Source organism: Tachysurus vachellii, chromosome 1 (assembly GCF_030014155.1).
Source record: "Tachysurus vachellii isolate PV-2020 chromosome 1, HZAU_Pvac_v1, whole genome shotgun sequence".
Taxonomy (NCBI): domain Eukaryota; kingdom Metazoa; phylum Chordata; class Actinopteri; order Siluriformes; family Bagridae; genus Tachysurus; species Tachysurus vachellii.
The window spans coordinates 28,783,605-28,808,117 of NC_083460.1; the positions used below are offsets into that span (position 1 = coordinate 28,783,605).

Consider the following 24,513-nt stretch of genomic DNA (forward strand, 5'->3'; position numbering starts at 1 on the left):
CTTTTTCTTCTGGGTTTTGTGGAATTCTCAAATTTAATTAGTCAGAAGCTGAGAGTATTTCTAATACATTATTATTAATCCATTAAAAACATATCTTTCTTTATAAGCTAAAGATTTCTCTCAGTCTCTAGTGTCAGTACACATGTATCTCCTCCTTCCGGGTGTCACAAGATAGCATATTGTAGTGTTTGTAAGAGACTCTTGATTTTATTTATGCCATTTAGCAGACCCCCTTAACCATTTACCTCTGAGCATTTGAGGGTTAAGGACCTTACTCAAGGGCCCAAGAGTAGAAGCTTGTCAGTGGTGGGATTTGAAATAGCAACCTGTCGATGAGTAAGCGTGTCTAAGTGTGTCTTAACTACTGATCTACCATTTCATCTGTCACAAGGGCTTAGTGAATATTATGGTAACTACTACTTAGTCTGGTATTGTCATAAAATACCTCATATTATGTGTATAAACATATAAACATTATCAAGCATACAAACCCTGGTCTGACAAGGTAGTTTCCTTTTTATCTTATATCAGGAAAGATGGGTTAAAAGCAACAACATCATCTACAACTACAGTATCCTTATCATAAGTATGTTTGAGCTGAGATGCTTGGATACTAGCCGCTTCTAATAGTACACACATACAGAGAGAAAGAGAGAGAGAGAGAGAGAGAGTAGAGCCTCTCATCTTGCTTCAGGCAGCCGTCCCCAGCTGATTCTGGGGTTAAAGAAAACACCACAGAGATCTGGAAGTTCAGGAGATTCTAGACAGTACAGTGGATAGTGCAGTAATCAAAAAAACGTTTGAGCTGCAGCGAGCTGGGACTTTCTCAGCACTACTAGCAGACAGTAGAAGCACCCATGTCCACACGCGTCTCCCTTAGGTTACAGCAGTAGGTTTACAAGGTTTTTGGTTTAGACCAATTTTGTTATCTGTATAAGGTTATATATTGTACAATATATGTTATATATTATAGACACGGGGTGTATGTATAAGAATTATTATTTTTTTTAATTAATTGGAAATAAACAGTTTGGAATATTTTAAAACAAAGAAAGTAAATGTTCAAAATCTTGAATATTTGATATTCAGGATTCTGCATTATTTCTGCAAGATTGATCCTGGTAACTACTTTGTACAAAAGGTCAGATTCTATTGAAGCGTATAATCAAACAACCCTCTGATGGACCGAATCTCAAGTCAATCGTGAGGTTTTAAATAAACTTGTAAAGTCCATACCAGCTTGAGTGTGCACTGTCATTAAAGCAAAAATGGGGACCAACTAAATACAAAGAAATTTCTAAAAGTGATTCTAAAAATTAGCTACAATTTCTCTAGTTTGCAGCAAGTACCAAAGATGCAACAATTATGCATAATTTTTAATTGAAGGAACAGGACATTTGGTGAGGCAAAAAAAAAAGTCAAATAAAGTGCAACGTTTCAGTCTGATTCTGGGTCTGACATGTTGTTGCAAAAATACATCCAGACAGACAGTCATGTATTTGAAGAGCCAACTTTATTTCACCTTGTTTTGAAACTAGTAGACAGTTATGCACTACATGGATGCAATTTTTACAAGCATTTCTGTCTAGAAATTGTATGCAATGAGTCATAAGCAGATCTGAATGATTGCACTGAGTAAAAACAGCCTGCAGTTTTACAAATTGGTGGATCTAAAAGATCTACGGTCTAAGATCGGGTCTAAGCTTGGGTGAACACATTCAGGTTAAGCTGTGTTGGTCACCAACCTTTTTTGTGGAACTGCATGGGCAAAGTTACAGTTTATTATAAATTGAGTAAACCTGGTGCTGATCTGTTGTAGGATTGGAGGGATCATTACACAGCAAACAGAGCACCTGTTCAACCAAACAACAATGTGAGGCGAGAGAAAGGAAAGTATAACTTTTTTGTAAAGCAAGAAAGCAAGCCATATAGATGTCACTTTGTCCTGCTAGTGTCTCATAGATGAGTCGCACATGTGTGCATTTTCCACATTTCTGTCACCAGTCATCGGGTTGTTTGCCATGTTTACCGCCTCTGCAATGGTGCATAGTTTCAAAAACATTTCAAAAGCATGTCCTGGCAATCTTCATCTACACCTCATGCAGCTGCGTGTCTGTCAAATGGGATATCGGGAAACACAGCAGTGACACAGCAGAGGAAAACATGAGACATTGACCTCTTTGGCACAATCTCACTAAAAAAACTAGCACCAGACTGAAGCGTATGTGAATTATAGTTTAGATCTGAGCCCCACAGTGAGAGGTTATAGTGAGCGTGGTTTTTCTTTTGTCCACATGGAGCATTGGGGTCTTAGTGGTTAGCAAGGAGTCTGTGCATGGAGTGCATGTACTCTCTGTACTTCATGGGTTTCCTGTGAGCACTCTGGTCACCTCCCGCCATCCAAAGACGTGTTGTAAGCTGTGTGGCATCTGTAAATTGTCCGTAGTTGAATGCAGTTACGTGTGGGTTGTGTATATGTGTGTTTTTGTGTCCTGTTATGGATTGGCTTCCCATCAAGGTTGTCCCCTGCCTTGTCCCGAAAGTCCCCTGGGATTGGTTCCAGTTTTCTCATGACCGTGTGTAGGATAAGCAGTACAGAAAATGGATGGGTGAATCATCACTATTGCAATATCTTCCACTTGTCTTGTGGATCTTTCTTGCTTAGTATATTACACAAATTTGTATAGGTGCTTTAAAACATTAGGTGCTTTAAAATTTTCTAAAAGTAACGTTACAGTATTTAAATTACAGTATATTTCATATGAAGACACAACATTTTTACAACACAGTTAGTTACAAACATTTACATTTTACTGATAAAATTTGAGCACATTTAAAATTAGTAACTGAATTTCGAACTTTAGTATTGTCATGACTCAGCCCGGACTTTTGGCCATGTGCTATTGTTGTTGTCACGTGTCTGCCCCGCCTTCATCTGCTCCTCCCTGTTTCATCACCTGTTCCTAATGTTGTCATTATCTGTATAGTATTTAAGTGAGCCGCGTTGCTGAAGGCAGCGCGGAATCATTAGTTGTGTTATATCCGGTGTCATGTTTAGTCTATGTTAAGTGTCGTCATCTGTTTTATTTCAGTTCTCGTCATGTTTTTGTACCTGTGTTCATTATTTATTAAACCCCCTTTCATTCGAAGCTATCCTGCCTAATGGGTCTGTCTCCATCCAGCCCCCGGTTGTGACAAGTATATAGGTTTGTGGCTGGATACTGTGGAGTACAAATACATATAAATGTAACTAATAATGTTGCCTAATAATTACATAATCAACTTCAATTCAAATTTATTTGTATAGAACTTTTAATAATGGACATTGTCTCAAAGCAGCTTTACAGAACATAAGAAATATTGCAAAAAGTACAAAAATGTTAACACTATAAAAAGATTTATACAATTAATTCAAGGTTAATATTGTACTTATATATCTAAATGTGTTTGTATTTATCCCCAATGAGCAACCTGAGGTGCTTGAGGTGACTGTGGCAAGGAAAAACTCCCTTAGATGTAAGAGGAAGAAACCTTGAGAAGAACCAGACTCAAACGGGAACCCATCCTCATTTGAGTGACACTAGAGGGTGTAATTATAGATTGTTATTGTTATATTCACATGTATATACTGTAGGTTAAATATGCAGAAATATAAAGCCTGTGTTGTTGGACTTGGTCTGTATCTCTGCAACTGGGATATTTTTTCATTTATTTAATTTACAAATCTCTGAGACGTCTGGGATCCCATTCTCTTTGGTGTAATGATGTTATTACTTCATTTCTTGTAGCTGGAATATATTTTTATCCCTCTGACATCTTCATCAGGCACATTATCCAGGTTAAAAGCAGTACACGCTATACCTAAGAGCTCGTCAGTTAAGACAATAAATCCTTCTGATAAATGTGTTATATACAATTAAGACAATACATCCTCCTGATAGAGTGTGTGGATGGATGGATGGATGGATGGATGGATGGATAGATAGATAGATAGATAGATAGATAGATAGATAGATAGATAGATAGATAGATAGATAGATAGATAGATAGATAGATAGATAGGAATCAGCTTCTGAAATATATAATTCAGTCTAATACCAGTCTTGCAGCTCTCGTTCTCGCATGACTAGTTTTGATATCTCACGTTTTGATCAACCTTACAGCTCTTTTATCTTTCAGTAAATGGACCCAAATTCCCAGGTGTGAAAGGGTTTGGTATAGGATGAAAAAGATCAGGATATTAAATAATAATCAGCACTGTACTTTGCCTCAGGGGCCTGCAGTGAGACAGCACTGTGAGCAAGAGAATTTGTGATCTAATTTAGGGGCAGCCAGCCATTTAGTCCTTTCTTGGATGACTTTTGATGATTCGATCCACTCCATTCCTTTACGTTTCAGACCAAGCAGTTGATCAAAGCTCGTCCAGCTGTCCAATGCCAGGAGAAATATACTGGCCATCTTTTTACGGTGGCTTTCAAAAGCTGTGCTGTCTAGCTGTAGATGTTGTGACATTGAGGTTGTTGGTGGAATAATTCATAATTGAGAGGGATTGTCAAAGCTTTTATGCAAAAGTCTACCGTTTGATGTAGTTACAAGAGTAAATCTGTTTAAATATATTTTGTCATCTTGTAGAAAAATAATAAGTGCCTGAATCAACTTGTAATTGAAATCGTTTTAGTTCCTTAAATTTTGACATGTAATTATCTGTTTGAACTGCCTGATTGTGTGACCTTCATTGCTCTGTAATTGTTATGATCAGCCAGTCACAATACTATTATTATTGGCAATTCTAAGCAATTTCTAATGTGTTCTGTCACTATTCTTTAAAAAAAGAATATTTTTCCATTTCACAGGGGCAAATTTCTGCTTTGATCTTATTACTGAACAGTTACAAATGTAGGCATATTTGCAAAGCTCTTTGTGCTTTTAACAGCCATGTTCCTGTTAAGAAAATGCCAGATATACAGCTCATTTATGCAGTTATTAAAAATCATGCAGATGTTGGTCAAGAACTTCAGTTAATGTTCACATCAAAATCAGAATAAATAAAAAAATGTGATCTCTGTGACTTTGTGTGCCATGGTTGGTAGTGCCAGTTGGTTTGGTTTGAATATTTCAGAAACTGCTAATCTCTTGGGATTTTCACACACAACAGTCTCTAGAGTTTACACCAATATTCAGAAAAGCAAAAAACATCACGTGAGTGGAGGATCAACAACTTGCTGATGAGGAAAATGCACACACTCGTCTGAGCTCACAGGAATTTTGTAGTAAACCAAGGAAATGCAACCCTGTTGAGTAGAAAAGCATTTCAGAACACACAAAACATCTAACCTTGAGGTGGATGGACTACAACAACAGAAGACAGGAGTGGAACCTCATGTGAGATTTCACTCTTCTCAGCCAAGAAGTTGAATTTGAGGCTATCATGGGCACAGACTCACTGAGAATGAACAGCTGAAGGCTGGAAAAAGACCAGGTGATTTTTGCCTAATCTTCAGCTGTCCAGTTTGGCTGGGTCTGTGCTCAGGATAGCCCTTAGATTCATGTTCTTGGCTGACAGGAGTGGAAACTGATGTTTTCTGCTGTTGTAGACCATCCTCAATGTTTTATATTTTGTGCATGCGGAGATGTTTTTCTGCCTTATGTTTTTCTTTAGTTTATCGACATGATTTGTTATGCTGGTATCCCACAATTGGCTGATTAAATAACTGGATGAATGTTTAGGTGTAGAGATGTTCAGGATGGTCAGTCTGGAAGGCTATGCTTTCTATTGCCTAAAATTAAAATTTGAATCATAAACTGCAATTTTAAAATATTACATTTTCCATAGAGAATACATGTTACAATTCTAATCAACAAGCTTTCTTTAATAGTCTGAATGGTCGGAGCTATGGCTCTGAACATATGAAATCCATGTAAATACACAAATTTAAAAAAAAAAAAAAAACATTTTTATTAATGTTGTTAATGGATGATACTGTAGTGCAAAATATCTGGGTTTGGGTTTGGGTATCTAGGTCTGCATCCTTGGTCTGAGAAAATTATTCTGAAAAAAAAAAGAAAAAACACATATGAAAGGGCCACAGGTTGATTTTCCAGGTTGAGACAGCCATGAAAGATTGAAATGTCAAATATGACTCAGAATAGTAAGCCCTGTGGAGATCACAAACCCTGCATATACAGACACAAATGTGAGAAAAAAAAAACTGTGCTCCAGAAGAATCTCATTTTTACCCCCATGTATCACAACTGTACACAATTGCACTCCCCAGTCTTCAGTATCTGAATTCTCTGCCCAGACCTTGGGGCGTTTCTTAAAAGATCATCACTTCTCCTACATTGCAGAAAGGAAACACAATTTCTGTTTTAAACCCCAAATGCCATAACGATTTGTCCCTGGAGAAAGCAGTAGCATTTTAAGGCATCACCTTTCCAACACATGTAACCCTGAGGACGAGCATGCTTCATCTTGAACGCTAATCTCTCTCCAACCCAGGGCAAGGAAAAGAAAGATCATGAAGCATGGGCTTCTTTAATATCAGATTCTTCAATTCAGATACTCTGGCTCTGGCTTTTCTTTGCTTTGTATGCTCTGCTTGTTATGTTGTAACCTTCTACAAAACATTTAAACCCTGCATACCAGGGTGTTCGGGACACTGGCTGATAACATTTGCTTTATTCTGTATTCATGCATGAAAATTTCTTGCACAGTTTAGTCATATATGCTTTGGATTTGAATGAAATTATTTTTTTTATATATTTAGACATAAATGAAATGAAGATATACACACAGAGATATACGTATCTCTGATATACATATATTGCTATATAAAGTGGTGTCAGAAGGGGTTCCATTACTCTAATAGGCTGTAATCTGAATGTATTAAAGCCACACTATACCACAGCTCTGTTGAATGCTGGGTTCTGATTGGACACTAGTTCCAGCTGAAATGCAATCCAACTAATATGTTTCTATAATAACAATAACAATATGCACAAGGATAGAGTATATAGGATGCTCCACCTGGTGAAAGGATTTTAAGTAAAGCATTATAATATATTCATATAACATCGTTAGCATCAGCAAATTGTTGTAGTCTCACTCACTCACTCATTTTCTACCGCTTATCCGAACTATCTCGGGTCACGGGGAGCCTGTGCCTATCTCAGGCGTCATCGGGCATCAAGGCAGGATACACCCTGGACGGTGTGCCAACCCATCACAGGGCACACACACACTCTCATTCACTCACGCAATCACACACTATGGACAATTTTCCAGAGATGCCAATCAACCTACCATGCATGTCTTTGGACCGGGGGAGGAAACCGGAGTACCCGGAGGAAACCCCCGAGGCACGGGGAGAACATGCAAACTCCACACACACAAGGTGGAGACGGGAATCGAACCCCCAACCCTGGAGGTGTGAGGCGAACGTGCTAACCACTAAGCCACCATGCCCCCCAAATTGTTTTAGTATAAAAAGAAAAAAACCTTGCTGTTTGACAAGCTATTGTTGAATCTTGTACACAAATTCTGACTGGTAGCCGTTGCTCTGCTTCACCTCATAACATAATAAGCTCAAAATGTTTGTTTCTTACATATAATAGTCGTTCCTGCGTTGATGCATTTTTTGAAAGTTTATCCACATTCCTGTTAAGAAAATGTCAGAAGCACACTCATCTGTCGCTTTAATAGGAACATCTGTACACCTGCTCATTTATGCAGTTATCTAAAATCATGCAGATACAAGTCAAGAGCTTTAGTTACTGTTCACACCAAACATAAGAATGGGAAAAAATAGATCTCTGTGACTGTGTGATCATAGCATTTCTGTTATGGGCTGATTTTAGAAACTGCTAATTTTCACAAACAAAAGCCTCTGAGTTTACCCAGAATAGTACAAAAAAACAAAAAACATCCATTGAGCAACAGGTCTGCAGGTTGAAACATGTTTGAGATCAGAAGACAATGACCAGATTGGTTTGAACTTATAGGAATATGGCCAAATGTTTTTTGAATGCCGTCTACCATCACGCCTGTACGTGTTCCTTCCCTACCACAAAGTTGTAAGCACATAATTGTCTAGAATGTGTTTATATGCTGAAGTTTTAAGATTTCCCTTCACTGGAACTAAAGCCGCGTTCACACTGCAAGTCTTAATGCTCAGTTCGGATATTTTGCTCAGATCAGATTTTTTTGTTTGGCTGTTCACATTACCTTTTAAAATGTGGCCTATATCAGATACCAGTGTGAACTGTTTGCTGTTTCGAACTGACCCACATGCGCAAACGAATAATAACAATGACGTCACACGCAGCACGCCGTTGCGCTAAAGTTGGCGAGGTTATGGAGGAAGTAAGCATTTTCGCTTTTCTTTCTAAATGTTTGTGTAATGGCAGCACAGACACGCAGTGTTTTGAATGCCGAGGGCAACTTTTGATTATTTGATCCATTTTGTAGGCGTAGTCACGTTTGCGTTGCGTACTCGCCGGCGCATAATTGTGACGAATGTCGATGTAGATTGACGTAAAAGTCGCATCAAATCCGCCTTGGTTGTTCACACTGCGGCCACATTGGAAAAAATCAGATTTGGGTCTGATTCAGGACCACATATGGAAGTGGTCTGAATCTGATTTGAAAAAATCTGATCTGGGCTAGATTTGAGTGTTCACACTACTGAAGAAGTCTGACCTGGTAACTTGACCCCAAAAAAAAAATCAGATTTGGGCCACTTTTACCTGCAGTGTGAACGTGGCCTAAGAGGCCCAGAAGTGTTCCAGTATGGCGATGTCTCCAGTCTGCTGCTGATGATGTCAGTGTGAGGTACATACAGAAAGCACATGGTTTGCCAAGGCTGGAGAGGAGAACTCGAGTGTCCTGCACTCCCCTGACTTCTCCTCTACTGAACACGAACTGAACCAGAACACTGACTACAGCCCAGGACTCCTCACCCAACATCAGTGCCTGACCTCACTAATGCTCTTCTGGCTAAATGGACAAATCCCCTCAGCCAAACTTCAAAATCTATTGGAAATCCTTTCCAGACGAATGGAGCTTATTATAACAGCAGAGAGGGAGTACATGGAGATAAATATGGATGTTCAAAAAAGCGCATTGAGTTTTGGTCAGAGTCAGAAGGTTTACCTAATAAGACTGCACTTCTGTAAGCAGACTAAATGCCAAGCGATTGACTGTGTGTACTCAGAGTACATTTTGAACTGAGTCTTTCTTATAGAAGGCACTGAGTGTCCTCTGGTGGCACCAGGTGTGTATTGCATCTCACGTTAACAGTCTATCGAGAGAGTTTGAAAATCTGTTCTCCAGACACCTTTAAAGGATCTCTCTCAAATCTGCTCTGGGGCACCAAAACTCACAGAAGGACTATTTATTGTTTATTCATAAAATAATTACAGTAAACACATAATGCACTACCATAAACACAGAGGTATCCTGAAGGGAAAAAATAATGACTCACATGAGTGCACTGAAAGCATTCTGGCTGTGTTTATGAGCACTTGTGTTTGTAGAGTACTAGCAGATCGCATGCACAGATCGTCTTCCTCATCCTCGAGTGGATTTTACAGGCATTTCAACGCTATGAATAAATTGGCAGACTGTTTTTATATTTCAACAGATCATAAATCAGAGGTACACGCACTTCTCGTGGGTGGCAGAGCTGATCCAGATCTTCATCACCATCAGCATAACCGTGTCATTCCTTGTGATGGGATCAGCAATGAAGCATACAAGTATGTTCTGCATTTTCAAAGCTTTGCAGTGGAACATGAAAGATAATGTTTAATGAATTTTGTGGTATTTTAACAAGGTGAAATATGAGTGATCTTTGTGAAGATGAAAAAATAGATTTTCTCCATCTCCCTCACAAGGATTTCCAAACTCGACAGTGTTTTGTAACTAGTTCAAAGAATAGCATTTGTATTGTTAAGAACTGAAGTATATTTTATGGTAGAAATTGGGTGTTTTCCTCAGAAACAATAATGCAGAACAACGTAATGACTTTTATCAGACTTTGTTTCTCAGTTTGTTATAACTGGTACACTATAAAATTTATACACATTTTCATAGGGTCTAATTTGGAGTCTTTTTTGGACCATGAAAAGGATTCTTTACATAAATAGATCTAGCGATTGAATTATAGCAAATTAGCTTTGCACCTGTAATGACATTAGCATCAGAAAACACTTCCTGCTGACAAGAATGAGATATAACATTCTATTAGTACACTTGAACCAAGTTTAATCGATCAGGCAGTGGCACCAGCCCTATTCTCCATTAGTGCAGCACATTCAGAGTTCAGCTTGGCCCATTGCTGACTCAAAGAGCCTCTGGATTTCTAGAGTCCTGATGCATTTGTCTGAGAAGCTGCGGTGTGTGTCTGGGTCCATTCCAACACAGCTCTCGCTAGAGAATGTCATCATGAATTATGTCCACTGCATGGCTCATCAGGATATGGATTGGAATGGCCTTTGTTACAAATTACAACAGAAAGCATATGGCAGCATGGATCAATTAATCAACATCTGAGTGAACACGGCCGCATGTCTTGTTAACCGTTACTGCCGTAGTGGGATGTTCAGTTGTAGGAATAAGCTCAGGATTTAGTGTATTATTAAAGGCAGCATGTTGCAAGGACATTTAAAAAAAGGCTGCTTTTTATGCGGGAAGGTTAGAGAAGGACTTTTTTCTTAGAAAGTTATTTAAAAACTTACAACCTTCATTACTTGCAAGTACATAGCTCTTCTGAAAAAGTATGAAAGTCAGAAAAAATATATCCCCAGCAGTATCAGTAATGAACACTTCAAAGCTGTTTTCAATTCTTGCCTCATCCTCCACAGCCAAATCAAAAGGTTTCAGTTAAAGTTGCATATTAAAATTTGACTCTTTTCAGTCGACGGCTTGGTAAACAGACAGTGGGAGATGAACGCCGGATTGATGCTGAGAACCCAGCCACGGACTTTACCTGAAATCTTTAACACCCTCAGAATGAGAAGGTAAAGTGTTTCTAGCTATTCAAATTAGTAAATCATTTCGCAACACATTCTAAAAACAAATAGCAATTTGCATACATTGATTCAAGTCATGAAATATACACTCTCTTGGTCTAATGTGACAGAGTAAGCAGCAAAATCTTTCCCAAATCAAGAATCTGTTTATTTCTGCACCAGTTGGCACCGGCAACATCAGATCTTTGTTTATGATTTAAAAAATCATGTAAAAAAGTTTGTGTTCACATTTTCAGAATCTACAAAAAATCTGTGATGCACTTATCAGTTCTTCTAAAAAGAGGAACTTTATACCAGTACACTTATCAGACATTTGCAATCATTATGAAATAATTAATTAAATTAGTCAGGACGCTGTTGACTTTACGTTTGAGATGTTTTTACCTCTGTTGATAACTTTACACAGAATTTTAGTGGGTGATGATTCTTCAAACCTCAAATTTTAGATGCTTACTGTATGAACAAGCACATCTCACAGTGCAGAAACGGGCTTGATATCACCATTTACTTTAGATATAAACACTTGTTTGAAAAAAATAACTTTACATTTCTATAATTATATTGCCCCAGTAAGCTAGGTAAAAACAGACATATCTTTAATTCATTTAATGCATTAATCATAAAGCCATAGTTTGATATTACAAAGAAATTCGATGCTGAACATGGGCATCCCAAAACAAACAGAAATTCCATTCCTCTGGTAGAAAGTTGAATGGAAAATGACCATATGCTTTTTTTTAATGAATTACATGATTATTTTTATAGAGTGCACAGTGTACAATCTGCATGAGCTATATGTAGCAACACTTCAACTAATGAAAGCATGTTTCTTTTGGCTGTACAGATATATGGTAGAAATATTGTTTTATTCCGAAGTTCAGCATGACGGTGCTGAGGTCGGGCTAAAATCGATTACTTCATTTCCTTTTTGTGTTACAGAAATGAACTGTTCTATTTGTTACAATGAAGCAGCAGCCTTAATTTGTCGCATCAACTTCACAGTACAGTGCTGAGCAGAATGGGTCAAGCGCCAATAGTCAGTGTATAATAACTGTATTAGAGAGATATACGGCAAAACATTACTTTTAACTTGTTTCCCCTGAAAAGAGCGAATAAAGAACTGTTTCTAAAAAACGAAACATATAAACAATATTAAGAAACGTATATTTCACCTACTGTTCCTAGTTGTTTAGATTGCATTATTTGTGCAATCTGAATAATTCATATTCGGTTACATCTCAAATATCCCTGCTGCTTGTACAAGTCTTGTTTTTACCCCATTTTCTCCATAATATTGAGAGGTAGGTAGGTAGGTAGGTAGGTGAGGTACCTACCTCACTGGTAGGTAGGGTGAAGGTTAGCATTTGCACCTAACCAAGATGTGTTCAGCTTACACATATTTTAGAAATGCTGCTCAACATGGAAGCTGAACACTATCAGAGAAAACTGCAAACTGCCCTCGAGACAATTGATTACTGTCATCCTGATTTACTGGAGAATAAAAATTCTCCCACATCTCCCATCACGCTTTGCAATCATTACATCTAGTCCAGGCTTTCCTTTAGACTACAACAGTACAGAGTAAATTACAGTGTGATAAATGATGCTAATATGGTCATTGTTTAAATACATTTTTCTCCTTTTCAGCGTTTCAGGTGGCTTCTTGTCTTTTTTGGTGTTTGGGATCATTTTTGTTGTGTCTATATGTGATCCAAAGGTAGGTGTTTATTTGAAGCTGATACACACTCACCGGCCACTTTATTAGGTACACCTGTCCAACTGCTCATTAACGCAAATTTCTAATCAGCCAATCACATGGCAGAAACAAATGCATTTAGGCATGTAGACATGGTCAAGACGATCTGCTGCAGTTCAAACCGAGCGTCAGAATGGGGAAGAAAGGTGATTTAAGTGACTTTGAACATGGCATGGTTGTTGGTACAAGACGGGCTGGTCTGAGTATTTCAGAAACTGCTGATCTACTGGGATTTTCACGCACAACCATCTCTAGGGTTTACAGAGAATGGTGTGAAAAAGAGAAAATATTCAGTGAGCAGCAGTTCTGTGGGCGCAAATGCCTTGTTGATGCCAGAGGTCAGAGGAGAATGGCCAGACTGGTTCGAGCTGATAGAAAGGCAACAGTAACTCAAATAACCAATCATTACAACCGAGGTATGCAGAAGAGCATCTCTGAATGCACAACACGTCGAAATTTGAGGTAGATGGGCTACAGCAGCAGAAGACCACACCGGGTGCCACTCCTGACAGCTAAAAACAGGAAACTGAGGCTACAATTCGCACAGGCTCACCAAAATTGGACAATAGAAGATTGGAAAAATGTTGCCTGGTCTGATGAGTCTCGATTTCTGCTGCGACATTCGGATGGTAGGGTCAGAATTTGGCGTCAACAACATGAAAGCATGGATCCATCCTGCCTGGTATCAACGGTTCAGGCTGGTGGTTTTGGTGTAATGGTGTGGGGGATATTTTCTTGGCACACTTTGGGCCCATTAGTACCAATTGAGCATCTTGTCAACGCCATAGCCTACCTGAGTATTGTTGCTGACCATGTCCATCCCACAGTGTACAAATCTTCTGATGGCTACTTCCAGCAGGATAACGCGCCATGTCATAAAGCGCGAATCATCTCAGACTGGTTTCTTCAACATGACAATGAGTTCACTGTACTCAAATGGCCTCCACAGTCACCAGATCTCAGTCCAATAGAGCACCTTTGGGATGTGGTGGAACGGGAGATTCGCATCATGGATGTGCAGCCGACAAATTTGCAGCAACTGCGTGATGCTATCATGTCAATATGGACCAAAATCTCTGAGGAATGTTTCTAGTACCTTGTTGAATCTATGCCTCAAAGGATTAAGGCAGTTCTGAAGGCAAAAGGGGGTCCAACCCGTTACTAGTAAGGTGTACCTTATAAAGAGGCCGGTGAGTGTATGTATATATATATGATGAATAGCATAATAATAAAATACAATTAGTTGATGTTGATGTACAGCAGTAACTGTACAAAATGACCAAATAAATAGCTTGAGAATAAGTAACAGCTACCAAAACATAGCTGACAGAATCAATGAACACTTCCCCATTGTTAAATGAAGAGACCATAATGCCGATCATATTTAAATGAGAACGTAGTGCGTGACCATGCTGATAGTCTTTTCTGACTGTAAACTTCTAATCCCTTCTAATTGTAATTTGACAGGAAAGTTATATTTCCATAGGTACATTAGAGTATAAATGTAGAACGTTACTGAAGTTGGAAAAAATGAGAATGCAAATCTTTAAATGTGATTTCCGGCATTTTCACTTTAATTCACTTTCGATTTAAAACTGGTAAACAAGTAACATTTCAGAACATTCAGTTCAATTCACTTTTATCTGTGTAGTGATTTTAACAATGGATATGCAGCATAACAGGAATACACACAAATTTTCAAATTTTAATTTATATTTATCCAGACTGAACAAGCCAACTCCAATGGTGACAAGGAAAAGCTCCCTGAGCCAAAATAAGGAAGAGACATTCACTGGAACTATGAAACTGAACACATGAAACAAGTTTAGTTTTTAGTTTCATCATGTGAAGGGTTTTCCCAGGCCTCCATACACAAACTCCTCCTGTCCAGCAGCCTGCATGTAACTATCACATATAAACCAGCAAATGAAATAAAATTCTATGAATAATATGTTCATAGAAATATGTGCGTTAAACTACATCGTTGTGTACTTTAGTAATTCTGGAACATCATGGTTCATTTATAATCCTGACACCTTCCAGGGTTTTGTCGTTATGCTCGACAAGGTCGTCTCTTTCTCCTTAAACACTGAAGTAGGCTTGTTCATCTTCCTGATGCTGAGGGCCTCCAGATCAGTGAGTTTTAAGTAAGTATTTTTGTCCAGCCTTGTGTGTGTGTGTGTTTGTGTATTTCTCCATGAGCAAACTCTTCAATCGTCTGTGCTTGCTTTCAGACATATGACGGTTCCCCTGCCAGTGGGTGAAAGCCTCTTCAGGCTCCACTGGCTCCTGCCAGTCTACTTCCTCTTTGCTGTGGCATACGATCTCAGCCTGTGCGTGCTGGACATATCAAAGAACATGTACCATTCCTCACAGACCAACAGGTCTCTCGTGTAAAAGCCTAGGGCTGAAGAGCTGTAAAATTTAGTCCAGAGACAACAGCAGCCTTCTGGCTGAGTGTATTGAGATGTCTGGCCTTCAGCCGGTCAGAGTCTTCAGGGATGAACGTCTTCGGATATAATTACTTGCTACAACCAACCAAACTCACCCACAGCTTAAAGGAAAAGCTCAGCACAACTTTAAATGTAGCCTGTATTACAGTTTTCAAATGTGATGAATACTGGCAGTGGATCTTAAAGTGAAGAGTAACCAGGGATCTGTGATTTTTTTTTTTTTGTGTTATATATTAGTTACAGTTATGACCTTTGTAAAAGCTATATGTATAAATCAGTATTTGGTCCGTATAATTGAACTATTGGCTACCAATAACTTACAAAAAACTCAAATAACTTGGACCTAATCATCATTTGCAATTCAGAAATTCAGAAATAAAAAGGCTTTAATACATAGCCAACTTGAGAAGCTGAATTATGTTGATGAGAATCTGGAAGTTATTTAATAGTGAAAGACATCTCTGGCAAAAACTTTAAGAACCCCTGCATTTATCCAAGCACTGATTCAATATGACTAATGCATGCTGTATTTGAATATATAAGATGAATGCAATACACAATATCCAGGAAATTGCAATTGCATGTTACTGTGTTAACTAATCTTTATATAAGTATCTGATGTCAATTTAGAAAAGGTAGTAATCTAAAATAAAACAGTAATAATGTGTAGAAACAAATATACTTAGCGTTCCTAAAAGTATTTTATTGACACCCCAAAAAAAAAAAAAAAAAAAAAAAGAAAAGTGCCAAACATACACATTCTTATGCACATAATTAATATGAATCTCTAATGTATCCTTGCTTGACTGTTTCCAGGTACTACCTATAGTTGAAAGACAAGATCTATAACATTATGTTTTAAGTCATCAGCTTAACCGTTTTAAATAGACCTGCCAAACAAACAGGAATAACGTTAACACACTAAAATAAACAAACATTTTAATAGTCCTTGAAACCCAGTAGAGATTATAATAGTTGATCGTTATTTTCTAATCATCGTCATTACGATCACTTGTAATACAAAAAAAAAATTTGATGCAAGTTGAAGACTGACGGCTCTTTTAGTGTATTTTCATCTCCTAGCCATGTATTTCATATTTTAACACGCAGATCTTCTACACAACATGCGTAACGGTTGGCAGGTCTGCTTTTTTAACACACAAAGATCTGTAGATGATGGTATCCACTTCTCTCTTGCTGCAGAAAAACGCATCAACATTTATGAAACATTATTGAAAGAAGGATCACATGCTCTTGGTAATATCAAAATATACTTTTTTATTTTGAACTTCTGATCCGATGACAACAAATCAATGCATTGCAAGGCTGAGCGGGGAGGGTCAGCAACCAGAAGAACCGTTCGACTGGGAAAACGAAGGGCGGGCGTAGTGGGTACTGCAGATAAACATTTCCAACCCAGAAAGCTCAACCCGTGAATGTTCTGTACACGCTCAAAGTGTCCGAATTCAACGTTTGTTTTTAACCTTTTTTTCTTATAGCTACAAAGAAATATGAATTACAAAAGTACTAAAAGAGTACAAAAAGTTCAGGACAAAGGGGGGGGGTGAGTATGATGAAAATTTTGGTAGTGACAAGATGAAAAGATGTGGGAAGAGGTTGAGAGCAGATTATGGAGTAAGAGAACCGAAAGAACCTTCTGTTGCCACTGACTGCATAATAAATAGCGTTCAGAGTATACAGTCTACTTAAAGTTGACGACTTCATTCTACACTGCGTAAAAAAAGAACATAAACCTTAATAAATGGAGACCTGATATCTGGGACTGTAAAAAATGACAAAGCAGGCTCTGCTATCGGGGAAACAGGTCTCTGGAGACCCAGTGTCATTTCTGCTCTCTCAGCAGAATCGAAGATCTTTAGAGATTTTTCAATGCCAATGAGAGAAACATTTAGAATTTATTATTTTGCCTCAGCTGAATAAAAGGGTCAGGAATTGCAGCAGAAGCACTCTGATCATCGGCAATCATAAGGATTGTGGTTTTGTGCCACCATATTTGCCTTGCATGTTAAATTATTTCACAGCAGGAACAATTATGCTACTGAACATGATTTTAACTCGTAGGTGAGATTTCCAACCCAGTGCTCAGACTTGCCTTAAGCTTCAGATTTTCCTTTGAAAGTAGACATCTATTTAGCCATTATTTATGTTTCTCTAGTATAGTCTAATATATGTGCTGTATACGTAAAATAATACTTCTGCGGCTGTACAAACCTGTACCTGACTTGATGTGATTTCTTTCAGATGGACTTTAAATAAAATAAATTATGGATACATTGCTGAAAAAAATGAGCCTCCAGCTATGAGATATTGAACGCCCCAGACAGGAAGGCGTAACAGGCGATTAATATTGATTGCTATTCTCAATTGTTACAAATAATAGACTGTATAGCCGAGCGAGCCGGTGGACCAGTCAGTCAGTTTAACAATGTTCTATTGTGTGTGCATTGAATATTATATGCAAAGAGGACAAAGTCAGGGTTGTTTAGCAGCTGGACTGAGAGATGGGCAAATGCATACAGTGTAAAGCAGGTGTTGGTTAAAGTCACCTACTTCTTTAAGAGGAAATCAAAATGTACATAAACTTATATTGTGCATGTATTTGTTAGAACGACTACATCAGAGCAAAAACTCCGTCAATTAGGTTAAATAAAAAGTTTGATAAACCAGTGAACAGATCCTTTGTGAAACTTAAAGCAAGTCTTTTCTTTTTTGTCTAGATATATTCGATAATAAACCTAGGGTTGTCCAGTGTTAGCCATTGTACTGTTTAGACCTTGTCTTTACAAGCAATAAGTTGTTGGGTTTTTTTTTTTGCCTTATTAAAATGCCTGTTCTTAATGCAATACAGAAAAAAATAATAATTCTATAGTGTAGCTACAGCAGTTAACTCTGTCTACAGTTAACACTTTGTTGCTCCATCAATACTGGACAAACCAAGCATAATGCACTATGCATCCCTGGTGAATGTGCACCCCTATTGTTTCTGCATCTATTCTCAGCAGAATTAACGTCTCCTCTGAATAAAGGACCGTAACTGAAACAACGGTTTTCATATTTGAACAATTAAAGCAAAGCATGAAAACTACTGAAATGGAAGAATAAATGAAAGCTAAATGGCTTCAAGTCCCCACACTGTTGTTTTTTCTGAACTACATTATGTAAAATACCAAAAAGACTTTAAATAACTGTAGTCTGCATAAAGAGAGAACGATGAGTCCTTATTTCATGCAGCTGTGACCTTAAAAATGCAAGTGTTGAAAAAGAGCAAGAAAGAAAGGGGAGAAAAAAAAAAAAAAAAAGAGTTAAGAGAAAGAAAACAGAAAAAACAGATGTGTGCACACTGAAATGGAACTAACAACAAAGATTAAAATCTTTTTGCTTGTTTATTTTGATGAGATTGGTTTGAAGAACAAATAGTAAAATATCTTCCAAATTTTGGTAAATACACCAGTCCTTTTTTTTTTTTTTTGCTTCTTTCTTCTTGTGTTGTTTCCCCACCGATGTTACTTACAAAAGTCCCTTTCATGTCTCTGGTTGGAATCACTTCCACTCGTCTGCTGCATCAGGATGCTTGTGTTTTTTTTTGTCCTGTCTGTAGTGGCTGGCCATGGTTCAATAGGGATTGTAGCAGTACATGGGGCAGGGACAGTCATTTTGGCTATGTACACATTCATAGTCGGTCCATGGCTTCCAACAAGCAGCGTTATTTCCTCAGATCTAATACACAAACCTAAAGAGAGAGCAAACACACACGTCACACATTTAATCACGTCTACTGGTCTAAGCTTGAGAAATATTACTGCAATCTTCTATGGTTCTGTTCATAAAATAACAGGTCCAATTCTATTTTGGGTGATGTTTCTTTAACAAGACAAAAACAAGCACAAAAATCCAAGCCCAAGTTGGTGAAAGAAAATACATTGTATAAACTGTTCAATAGTAAGATAATAATAAGGCAGAGGTGCAACATAAATATAAGTAAATCTCACACACTTGTTTTCCACTGGCTCACAAGACAGAGGCTTGTGTGTCAAGGGTCAGGTCAAAGTTCATCAAAAATAAAATAAAACTGCTGTAAAGTGCTACTGTAAACTGCTGTGCAAAAACAAACAAACAAAAAAGATACACCTAGTGGTCAAAACCAGAACTGCAAATGCTTATATAGAGACAAGAATTCTGACAAGAATCACACCTATTGCTTGCCCTGTTAACATGTTCGGTGAAGGAGGAACAGCAGACATGGGAGTAAATTAGAGGGCTGCCAGATTCACATGTGTAACGTCACTGTTTAAAAGAGCTCTGTGGCCACATTCTTATTTTATATAAAGACATTTCACAGTGTGTTTATGATGAATAGTTTCTTTTATAAGTAAAAAGTAAATATTAGTAAAAGGAAACAGGGATTTTGTTGTGGATAATCTAAAGTGTATCATAAATGTGTGCACAACACCATGACCACAGAAGTGAATTTTAGGTAAAACAACAATAAAAAAAAGTTTCAGTTTTTTATGACGCAGTGCCATAGGAAAATTTGGTGAAATGTAAAAATCCTGGTTAATGATATCACCAATTCTGTGTGTGTGTGTGTAAACCAGGAGCACATCTGCTAAACATGTGAACAAAGGTACACCTACAACTGATCAAAATGAGCTGCTAAACTGTCCGTGGGTAGACTGTGTTTTGTTATATTTAAAACATTTTATACATATACACATTCCATGCAAGCAGACAGCTCATGTGTTATCTGCTAGTTAATTTCATTGTTCCTACTTATCACACTCTACTGTGGAAATCACTTGTCACTGTACCTACACTGTACTTGGTGCCAAGGTCAATTTCATTTGTATTATTAAAAACCCGCTCTGTTCCATCCAACTCCACGTGTCATGTAAGTGGCCACTAAGGTGACTCATAAGGGGACGTTGCCAAAGGTGTGTTGGTGGGTATGTAATAAAAAAGCAGGTACTTACAGAGCCATCCGATGCACTTGCACCCACTTTGTCACCAGCTGCATTCCAACACACTTCAAAAATGCCTCCTGTTCCCCTGTAGCTATGAACTAAAGCACCAGTCTGTGGAAATACAATGATATTTGCTATGGAATTTGTTTTTTACAGATAGATGCTGTATATAAGTGTGCCTACATTCAATCGATCTGTTAAATGTTAAACACCAGAGGCTTTCATACATGCATCAGATTGTGTTGGAAAACAAGATATCTTGTTTGTCATAGGAGGAAAAAAAACAAAACCTCAGTACATATTAAAGACTTGTTCAAGCCAGTTACTTTTTAAGGTACTTTACAGTTTATTTTTTACAGGGTTTTTTTTTTTTGGACATATGGTGTTTAAAAGCTGTTAATTGTCTGCGTGTCGTGTCTGACACGGAGACTGTGAATTCTAATTCTGACAACTTCCCTAAAGACTGAAGTTGAAATACAACAAGAGACACACAATAATAACCATCTTGTACAGTTGGACTCTTACCTGTGTGTTCCAGATGTGTACACATTTGTCGAAAGAGCCGCTGGCCAAATGGCGGCCGTCGGGGCTAAAGGCGACACTGTACACCGGCTCCTGGTGTTTGGTTAATGTGTGGATGCAGATGCCTCGATCTACATCCCATAGCCGAACAGTGGAGTCAAAGGATGCGCTGGAAGGACAAAAGAATAGAGGAAATAAACAAACACCAGGATAAATCGCTGTAATACGCATTATATATACACTTTACACAATGTAAAGCATTAACGAAGAAAAGGCTTTACCTGGCGAGCATGAGATTGGCATTAGGATTGTTGGTGCCAGGGCCAGTTGGGCTCCATTTTATAGTGTAAATTTCTTTGCTGTGAGCTTGCAAGTCATGAACGCACGTGTCCTGCTTCATACTCCAAATCTAAAGCAATACAAACACTACAACTTTAACACATGATAAAAGTCAAAGATGATAAAAGCGGTAGTAAAAGGTTATAGATGAAAGGTTAATAGTCATTCTTCAAAATGACTTGAAGGCTACGGGACATAATGTACCAGAGACTATGGAAAAAGCATTGAACTTGGAGATTTTATTTGTAGCCCTTGTGTGGCTGATACATGAAGTGCGGTTTGACATGTTCTTTTCATGCACAAATAAATCCACCTGAAAAATCAACATCCTCAGCAACATCCTGAAACAATTTTGGAAAATACATTCAAAATAATTTGTGCAATAGTAAATTTGTGTGCAGTAATATTCTGTAAATAACCTGTAGAGAAGTGTAGAAAAGTGTAGCAGCAACATTGATAGTAAACTGTTTTACAGCAGCACAATATCTCAAGGGCTGTATGCACTCTCAGAGCTAATGTTTAACTGTAGTGCGGTTGTGTACTGATTGTTGTTATGGTCTGTGGATGCTGGCAGCTGAGTTTGTAGTGACACTTGGCCTTACCTTCAGCGTCATGTCGTCAGAACATGATGCCAGCAGGTTGCCAGTTGGATCCCATTTGATTGCATTTACTTCATTCTAGAAAAGAGAAGGAACATGAAGATAAGCACACAGTTTTTATTCTTTTTTTTTTTTTTTTTTTTGGAAGAGTAAATCAGCAGCAGCAGCCTGCAGACGGAGCTTACTGTGTGTCCTTGGAATGTCTTTATGGGTCGGTCCTGGCCCAGTTTACACACGTGAATGCACATGTCCGTGCTGCACGAGGCAAACGTGTTGTTGCTTTGCCAGTCCACATCCAGAGCAGGTGCTGAGAAAGGAAATGAAGAAAGAGAGAATTTGTGCTTACAAGACTCTATTTGCCCTGGGCTGTCTTAGCTCAACTTTGTTTTAGAGAAGCTGCTATATTAATGTCACCTCTTGTCCTGCATCGTCACTTGAAATAGCTCTACTCTAATTTAAAGTAGCAGACTACAGAAAAGAGATTTGTACAATAAATACCAACACTCAGCAATTGTGCCTCTTGCAAATGTAATTTTATTCAGCTTTACCTCCTCCAAATGTAATTTAACATGTTTGTGACTTAAAGCAAGGGATAAATTGCAGTTTTCTGAAAGTGAACAATAAATCTTACGTGTTAGCAATAAAACACTCGTCCCCTGCGATCTGGCAATTTACAAGAATTTGAATTTCACATAAAAGCACTCACTAAGGGGTTTTGATCTATATTTGGGATATGTCTATGCTTGCTTCCCTTTTAGTGGTTAAAGCATTTATAGAGAGTGTATTTTCAATCTAGTCCTTTCACATAAACTGTTGTAAACATTCATAGGAAAGGAACCTAATCCACAGTACGAAAGCTTCCTAGTCTAGTAAAACGACCCTGCAGTTAATGTCTGCATTTAAACTAAAACAAACAAACGGCATCTCAAGTACTTGGTGGTTTCTATAAACCCATGTAGAGACTTTAGCTTCTACCACAATCTTGAATGTATGTAACATCTGCAGTGCTGACCGGCACAGACGAGAAAAATTTAACGGACATGAAAATATTTGCCATTAAATATCTGCCACTTTTAGAATTTGCCGATTTCTAGAAAAAGAAGAGTTTTTTGACGGGTAAAAACATTAACAAATATTTAATAATCCTGGTTTAACTTATGAATACAAATGAGATGAGCAGTCTGACTGAACACTGTGTAAACATCAGCAAAATGCACACAAGTGTACCTGAATGGAAGGGAAATTGCTGCTTGGCCTCTCCTGTATGAGCATCCCAAATGATTGTTGTCTAAAACAGACAGAAATCAATACTTTGATCTAATGGAGCAAATGAGGCAAATATTTAATAAAAAAAAAAAAAAGAAAGAAAAAAGAAAACTACCTTATCTACACCAGCGCTAAGGATAAAATTTCCTTTCTTGTTCCATTTCAGCGCAAATATAGGGCCTTTATGCTGACCCAGGGTGCTGGCAAGATTACCTGTAAAAAAGCATTATATGAGCATCACAAAAAATAGCACAAATTGGGCTCTTGCATAAAGCTGATAGGAGACACACTCACCATCTTTTGTCCATATTCTTGCAAAGCCATCATAAGAGCCTGTGGCTAATAATGTACCCTCACTCTGTAAAAAATGGAATAACAGATATATCAAGCTCCCATCAGCCCTAGAAAAGTGAAAGACAGAAAAGCAGTGTGCAGTAAGAGCACAGCCTCTAAACGACTCACATTCCAGTCTAATGATGTAACGTCTTTGTTGCTGGGCACGTCTTGGCCTCCCTCTCGTATACAGTGCCTGAGCACGAGCTGTGTGGAGCTGCTGGTGCTGTTCTCACTCAGGTTCCATATGCGAGCCGTCGAGTCCCCAGACCTACGAGTGCATAAAGAAAGTAAGACAGAAAACAGGACACTGTGAATGAACAAAAATAAAAACAAAAAGTGCTCTACATAAACTCACTGTTCACTATCTATAATACTCATGGATGAAGGACAGTTAGCTAGTGGTAAAGTAAGCCAGCAGGAACAGAAGATAAGCGACTGACCCAGAAGCGAGCAGGTCACTGACGGGGTTCCAGGCGCAGATGAACACTTCAGACTCGTGTCCCCTCAGCACCATAGCTTTATTCTGAGGAATCTCCACATCTCCATCTACCTCCATCATGTCTGCATGGTTGTCTACAGAGAAAAGGATACAGATGACAATTGCTCAATCAGAACGCTCTTTTATTTTCCACCACCACTACTGAAAACAACTCGAAAGCAAAACGGAATAACAAGTAGCTTTGGCTTAAACTCACTAGGTAAGGCATGTGCACCATTCTCCTCTCCGTTGGCGGTGTTCTCTCCATTTTTGGCATTGCCCTGCATGTTGGTGCTGGAGGCTGGAGGTGCGGCAGCAGCTTGCTGCTGTGCCAGTTTGTCTCGGTAGGCTTGCTGGCGCGTCTGCACCACGTCGGGCATCACAGCGTCGATCAGAGACAAGGATTCAATCGGCCGGCCATCAAACAGGGTGCCGTCCTGCACACGCAGGCAAGAAATATTCTTACACAAACTTACATCAAAGTTCTTACATCAAATTTAGCTCTACATCTGCATTTTCCTGTAAAACTACTTTATCATTTTTTAAAAAACCAGTATGTAATTTTAGTTATAAGACAAGTTAGCATTGCAATAAATAAATAAATAAATAAATAAATAAATAAATAAATAAATAAATAAATAAATAAACAAACAAACAAACAAACAAACAAACAAACAAACAAACAAACAAACAAACAAACTAACTAACTAACTAACTAACTAACTAACTAACTAACTAACTAATTAATTCA

General features: G+C 38.1%; 2 protein-coding genes across 6 annotated transcripts in view; one reads left to right on the top strand and one right to left on the bottom strand.

Annotated features, from left to right (window-relative positions):
• si:ch211-51h4.2 (uncharacterized) overlaps nt 1-15,800 on the top strand; it is a 117,788-nt gene extending 101,988 nt beyond the window's left edge. For both annotated transcript variants that reach the window (XM_060864784.1, XM_060864790.1), the window contains 5 exons: nt 9,642-9,756; nt 10,917-11,019; nt 12,679-12,748; nt 14,831-14,934; nt 15,022-15,800. In XM_060864784.1, the coding sequence (XP_060720767.1) occupies nt 9,642-9,756; nt 10,917-11,019; nt 12,679-12,748; nt 14,831-14,934; nt 15,022-15,184 (555 nt within the window). In that variant the 3' untranslated portion in view covers nt 15,185-15,800. The remainder of the gene's footprint in view (nt 1-9,641; nt 9,757-10,916; nt 11,020-12,678; nt 12,749-14,830; nt 14,935-15,021) is intronic.
• Nucleotides 15,801-16,498: 698 nt separating this feature from the next.
• tbl1xr1a (TBL1X/Y related 1a) overlaps nt 16,499-24,513 on the bottom strand; it is a 53,361-nt gene continuing 45,346 nt past the window's right edge. For all 4 annotated transcript variants that reach the window (XM_060881511.1, XM_060881496.1, XM_060881520.1 and 1 more), the window contains 12 exons: nt 23,980-24,199; nt 23,725-23,857; nt 23,411-23,552; nt 23,243-23,306; nt 23,064-23,161; nt 22,910-22,970; nt 21,868-21,989; nt 21,686-21,760; nt 21,026-21,153; nt 20,748-20,913; nt 20,232-20,333; nt 16,499-18,991 (listed from right to left, as the gene is read on the bottom strand). In XM_060881511.1, coding sequence (XP_060737494.1) covers nt 18,965-18,991; nt 20,232-20,333; nt 20,748-20,913; nt 21,026-21,153; nt 21,686-21,760; nt 21,868-21,989; nt 22,910-22,970; nt 23,064-23,161; nt 23,243-23,306; nt 23,411-23,552; nt 23,725-23,857; nt 23,980-24,199 — 1,338 coding nt within the window. In that variant the 3' untranslated portion in view covers nt 16,499-18,964. The remainder of the gene's footprint in view (nt 18,992-20,231; nt 20,334-20,747; nt 20,914-21,025; nt 21,154-21,685; nt 21,761-21,867; nt 21,990-22,909; nt 22,971-23,063; nt 23,162-23,242; nt 23,307-23,410; nt 23,553-23,724; nt 23,858-23,979; nt 24,200-24,513) is intronic.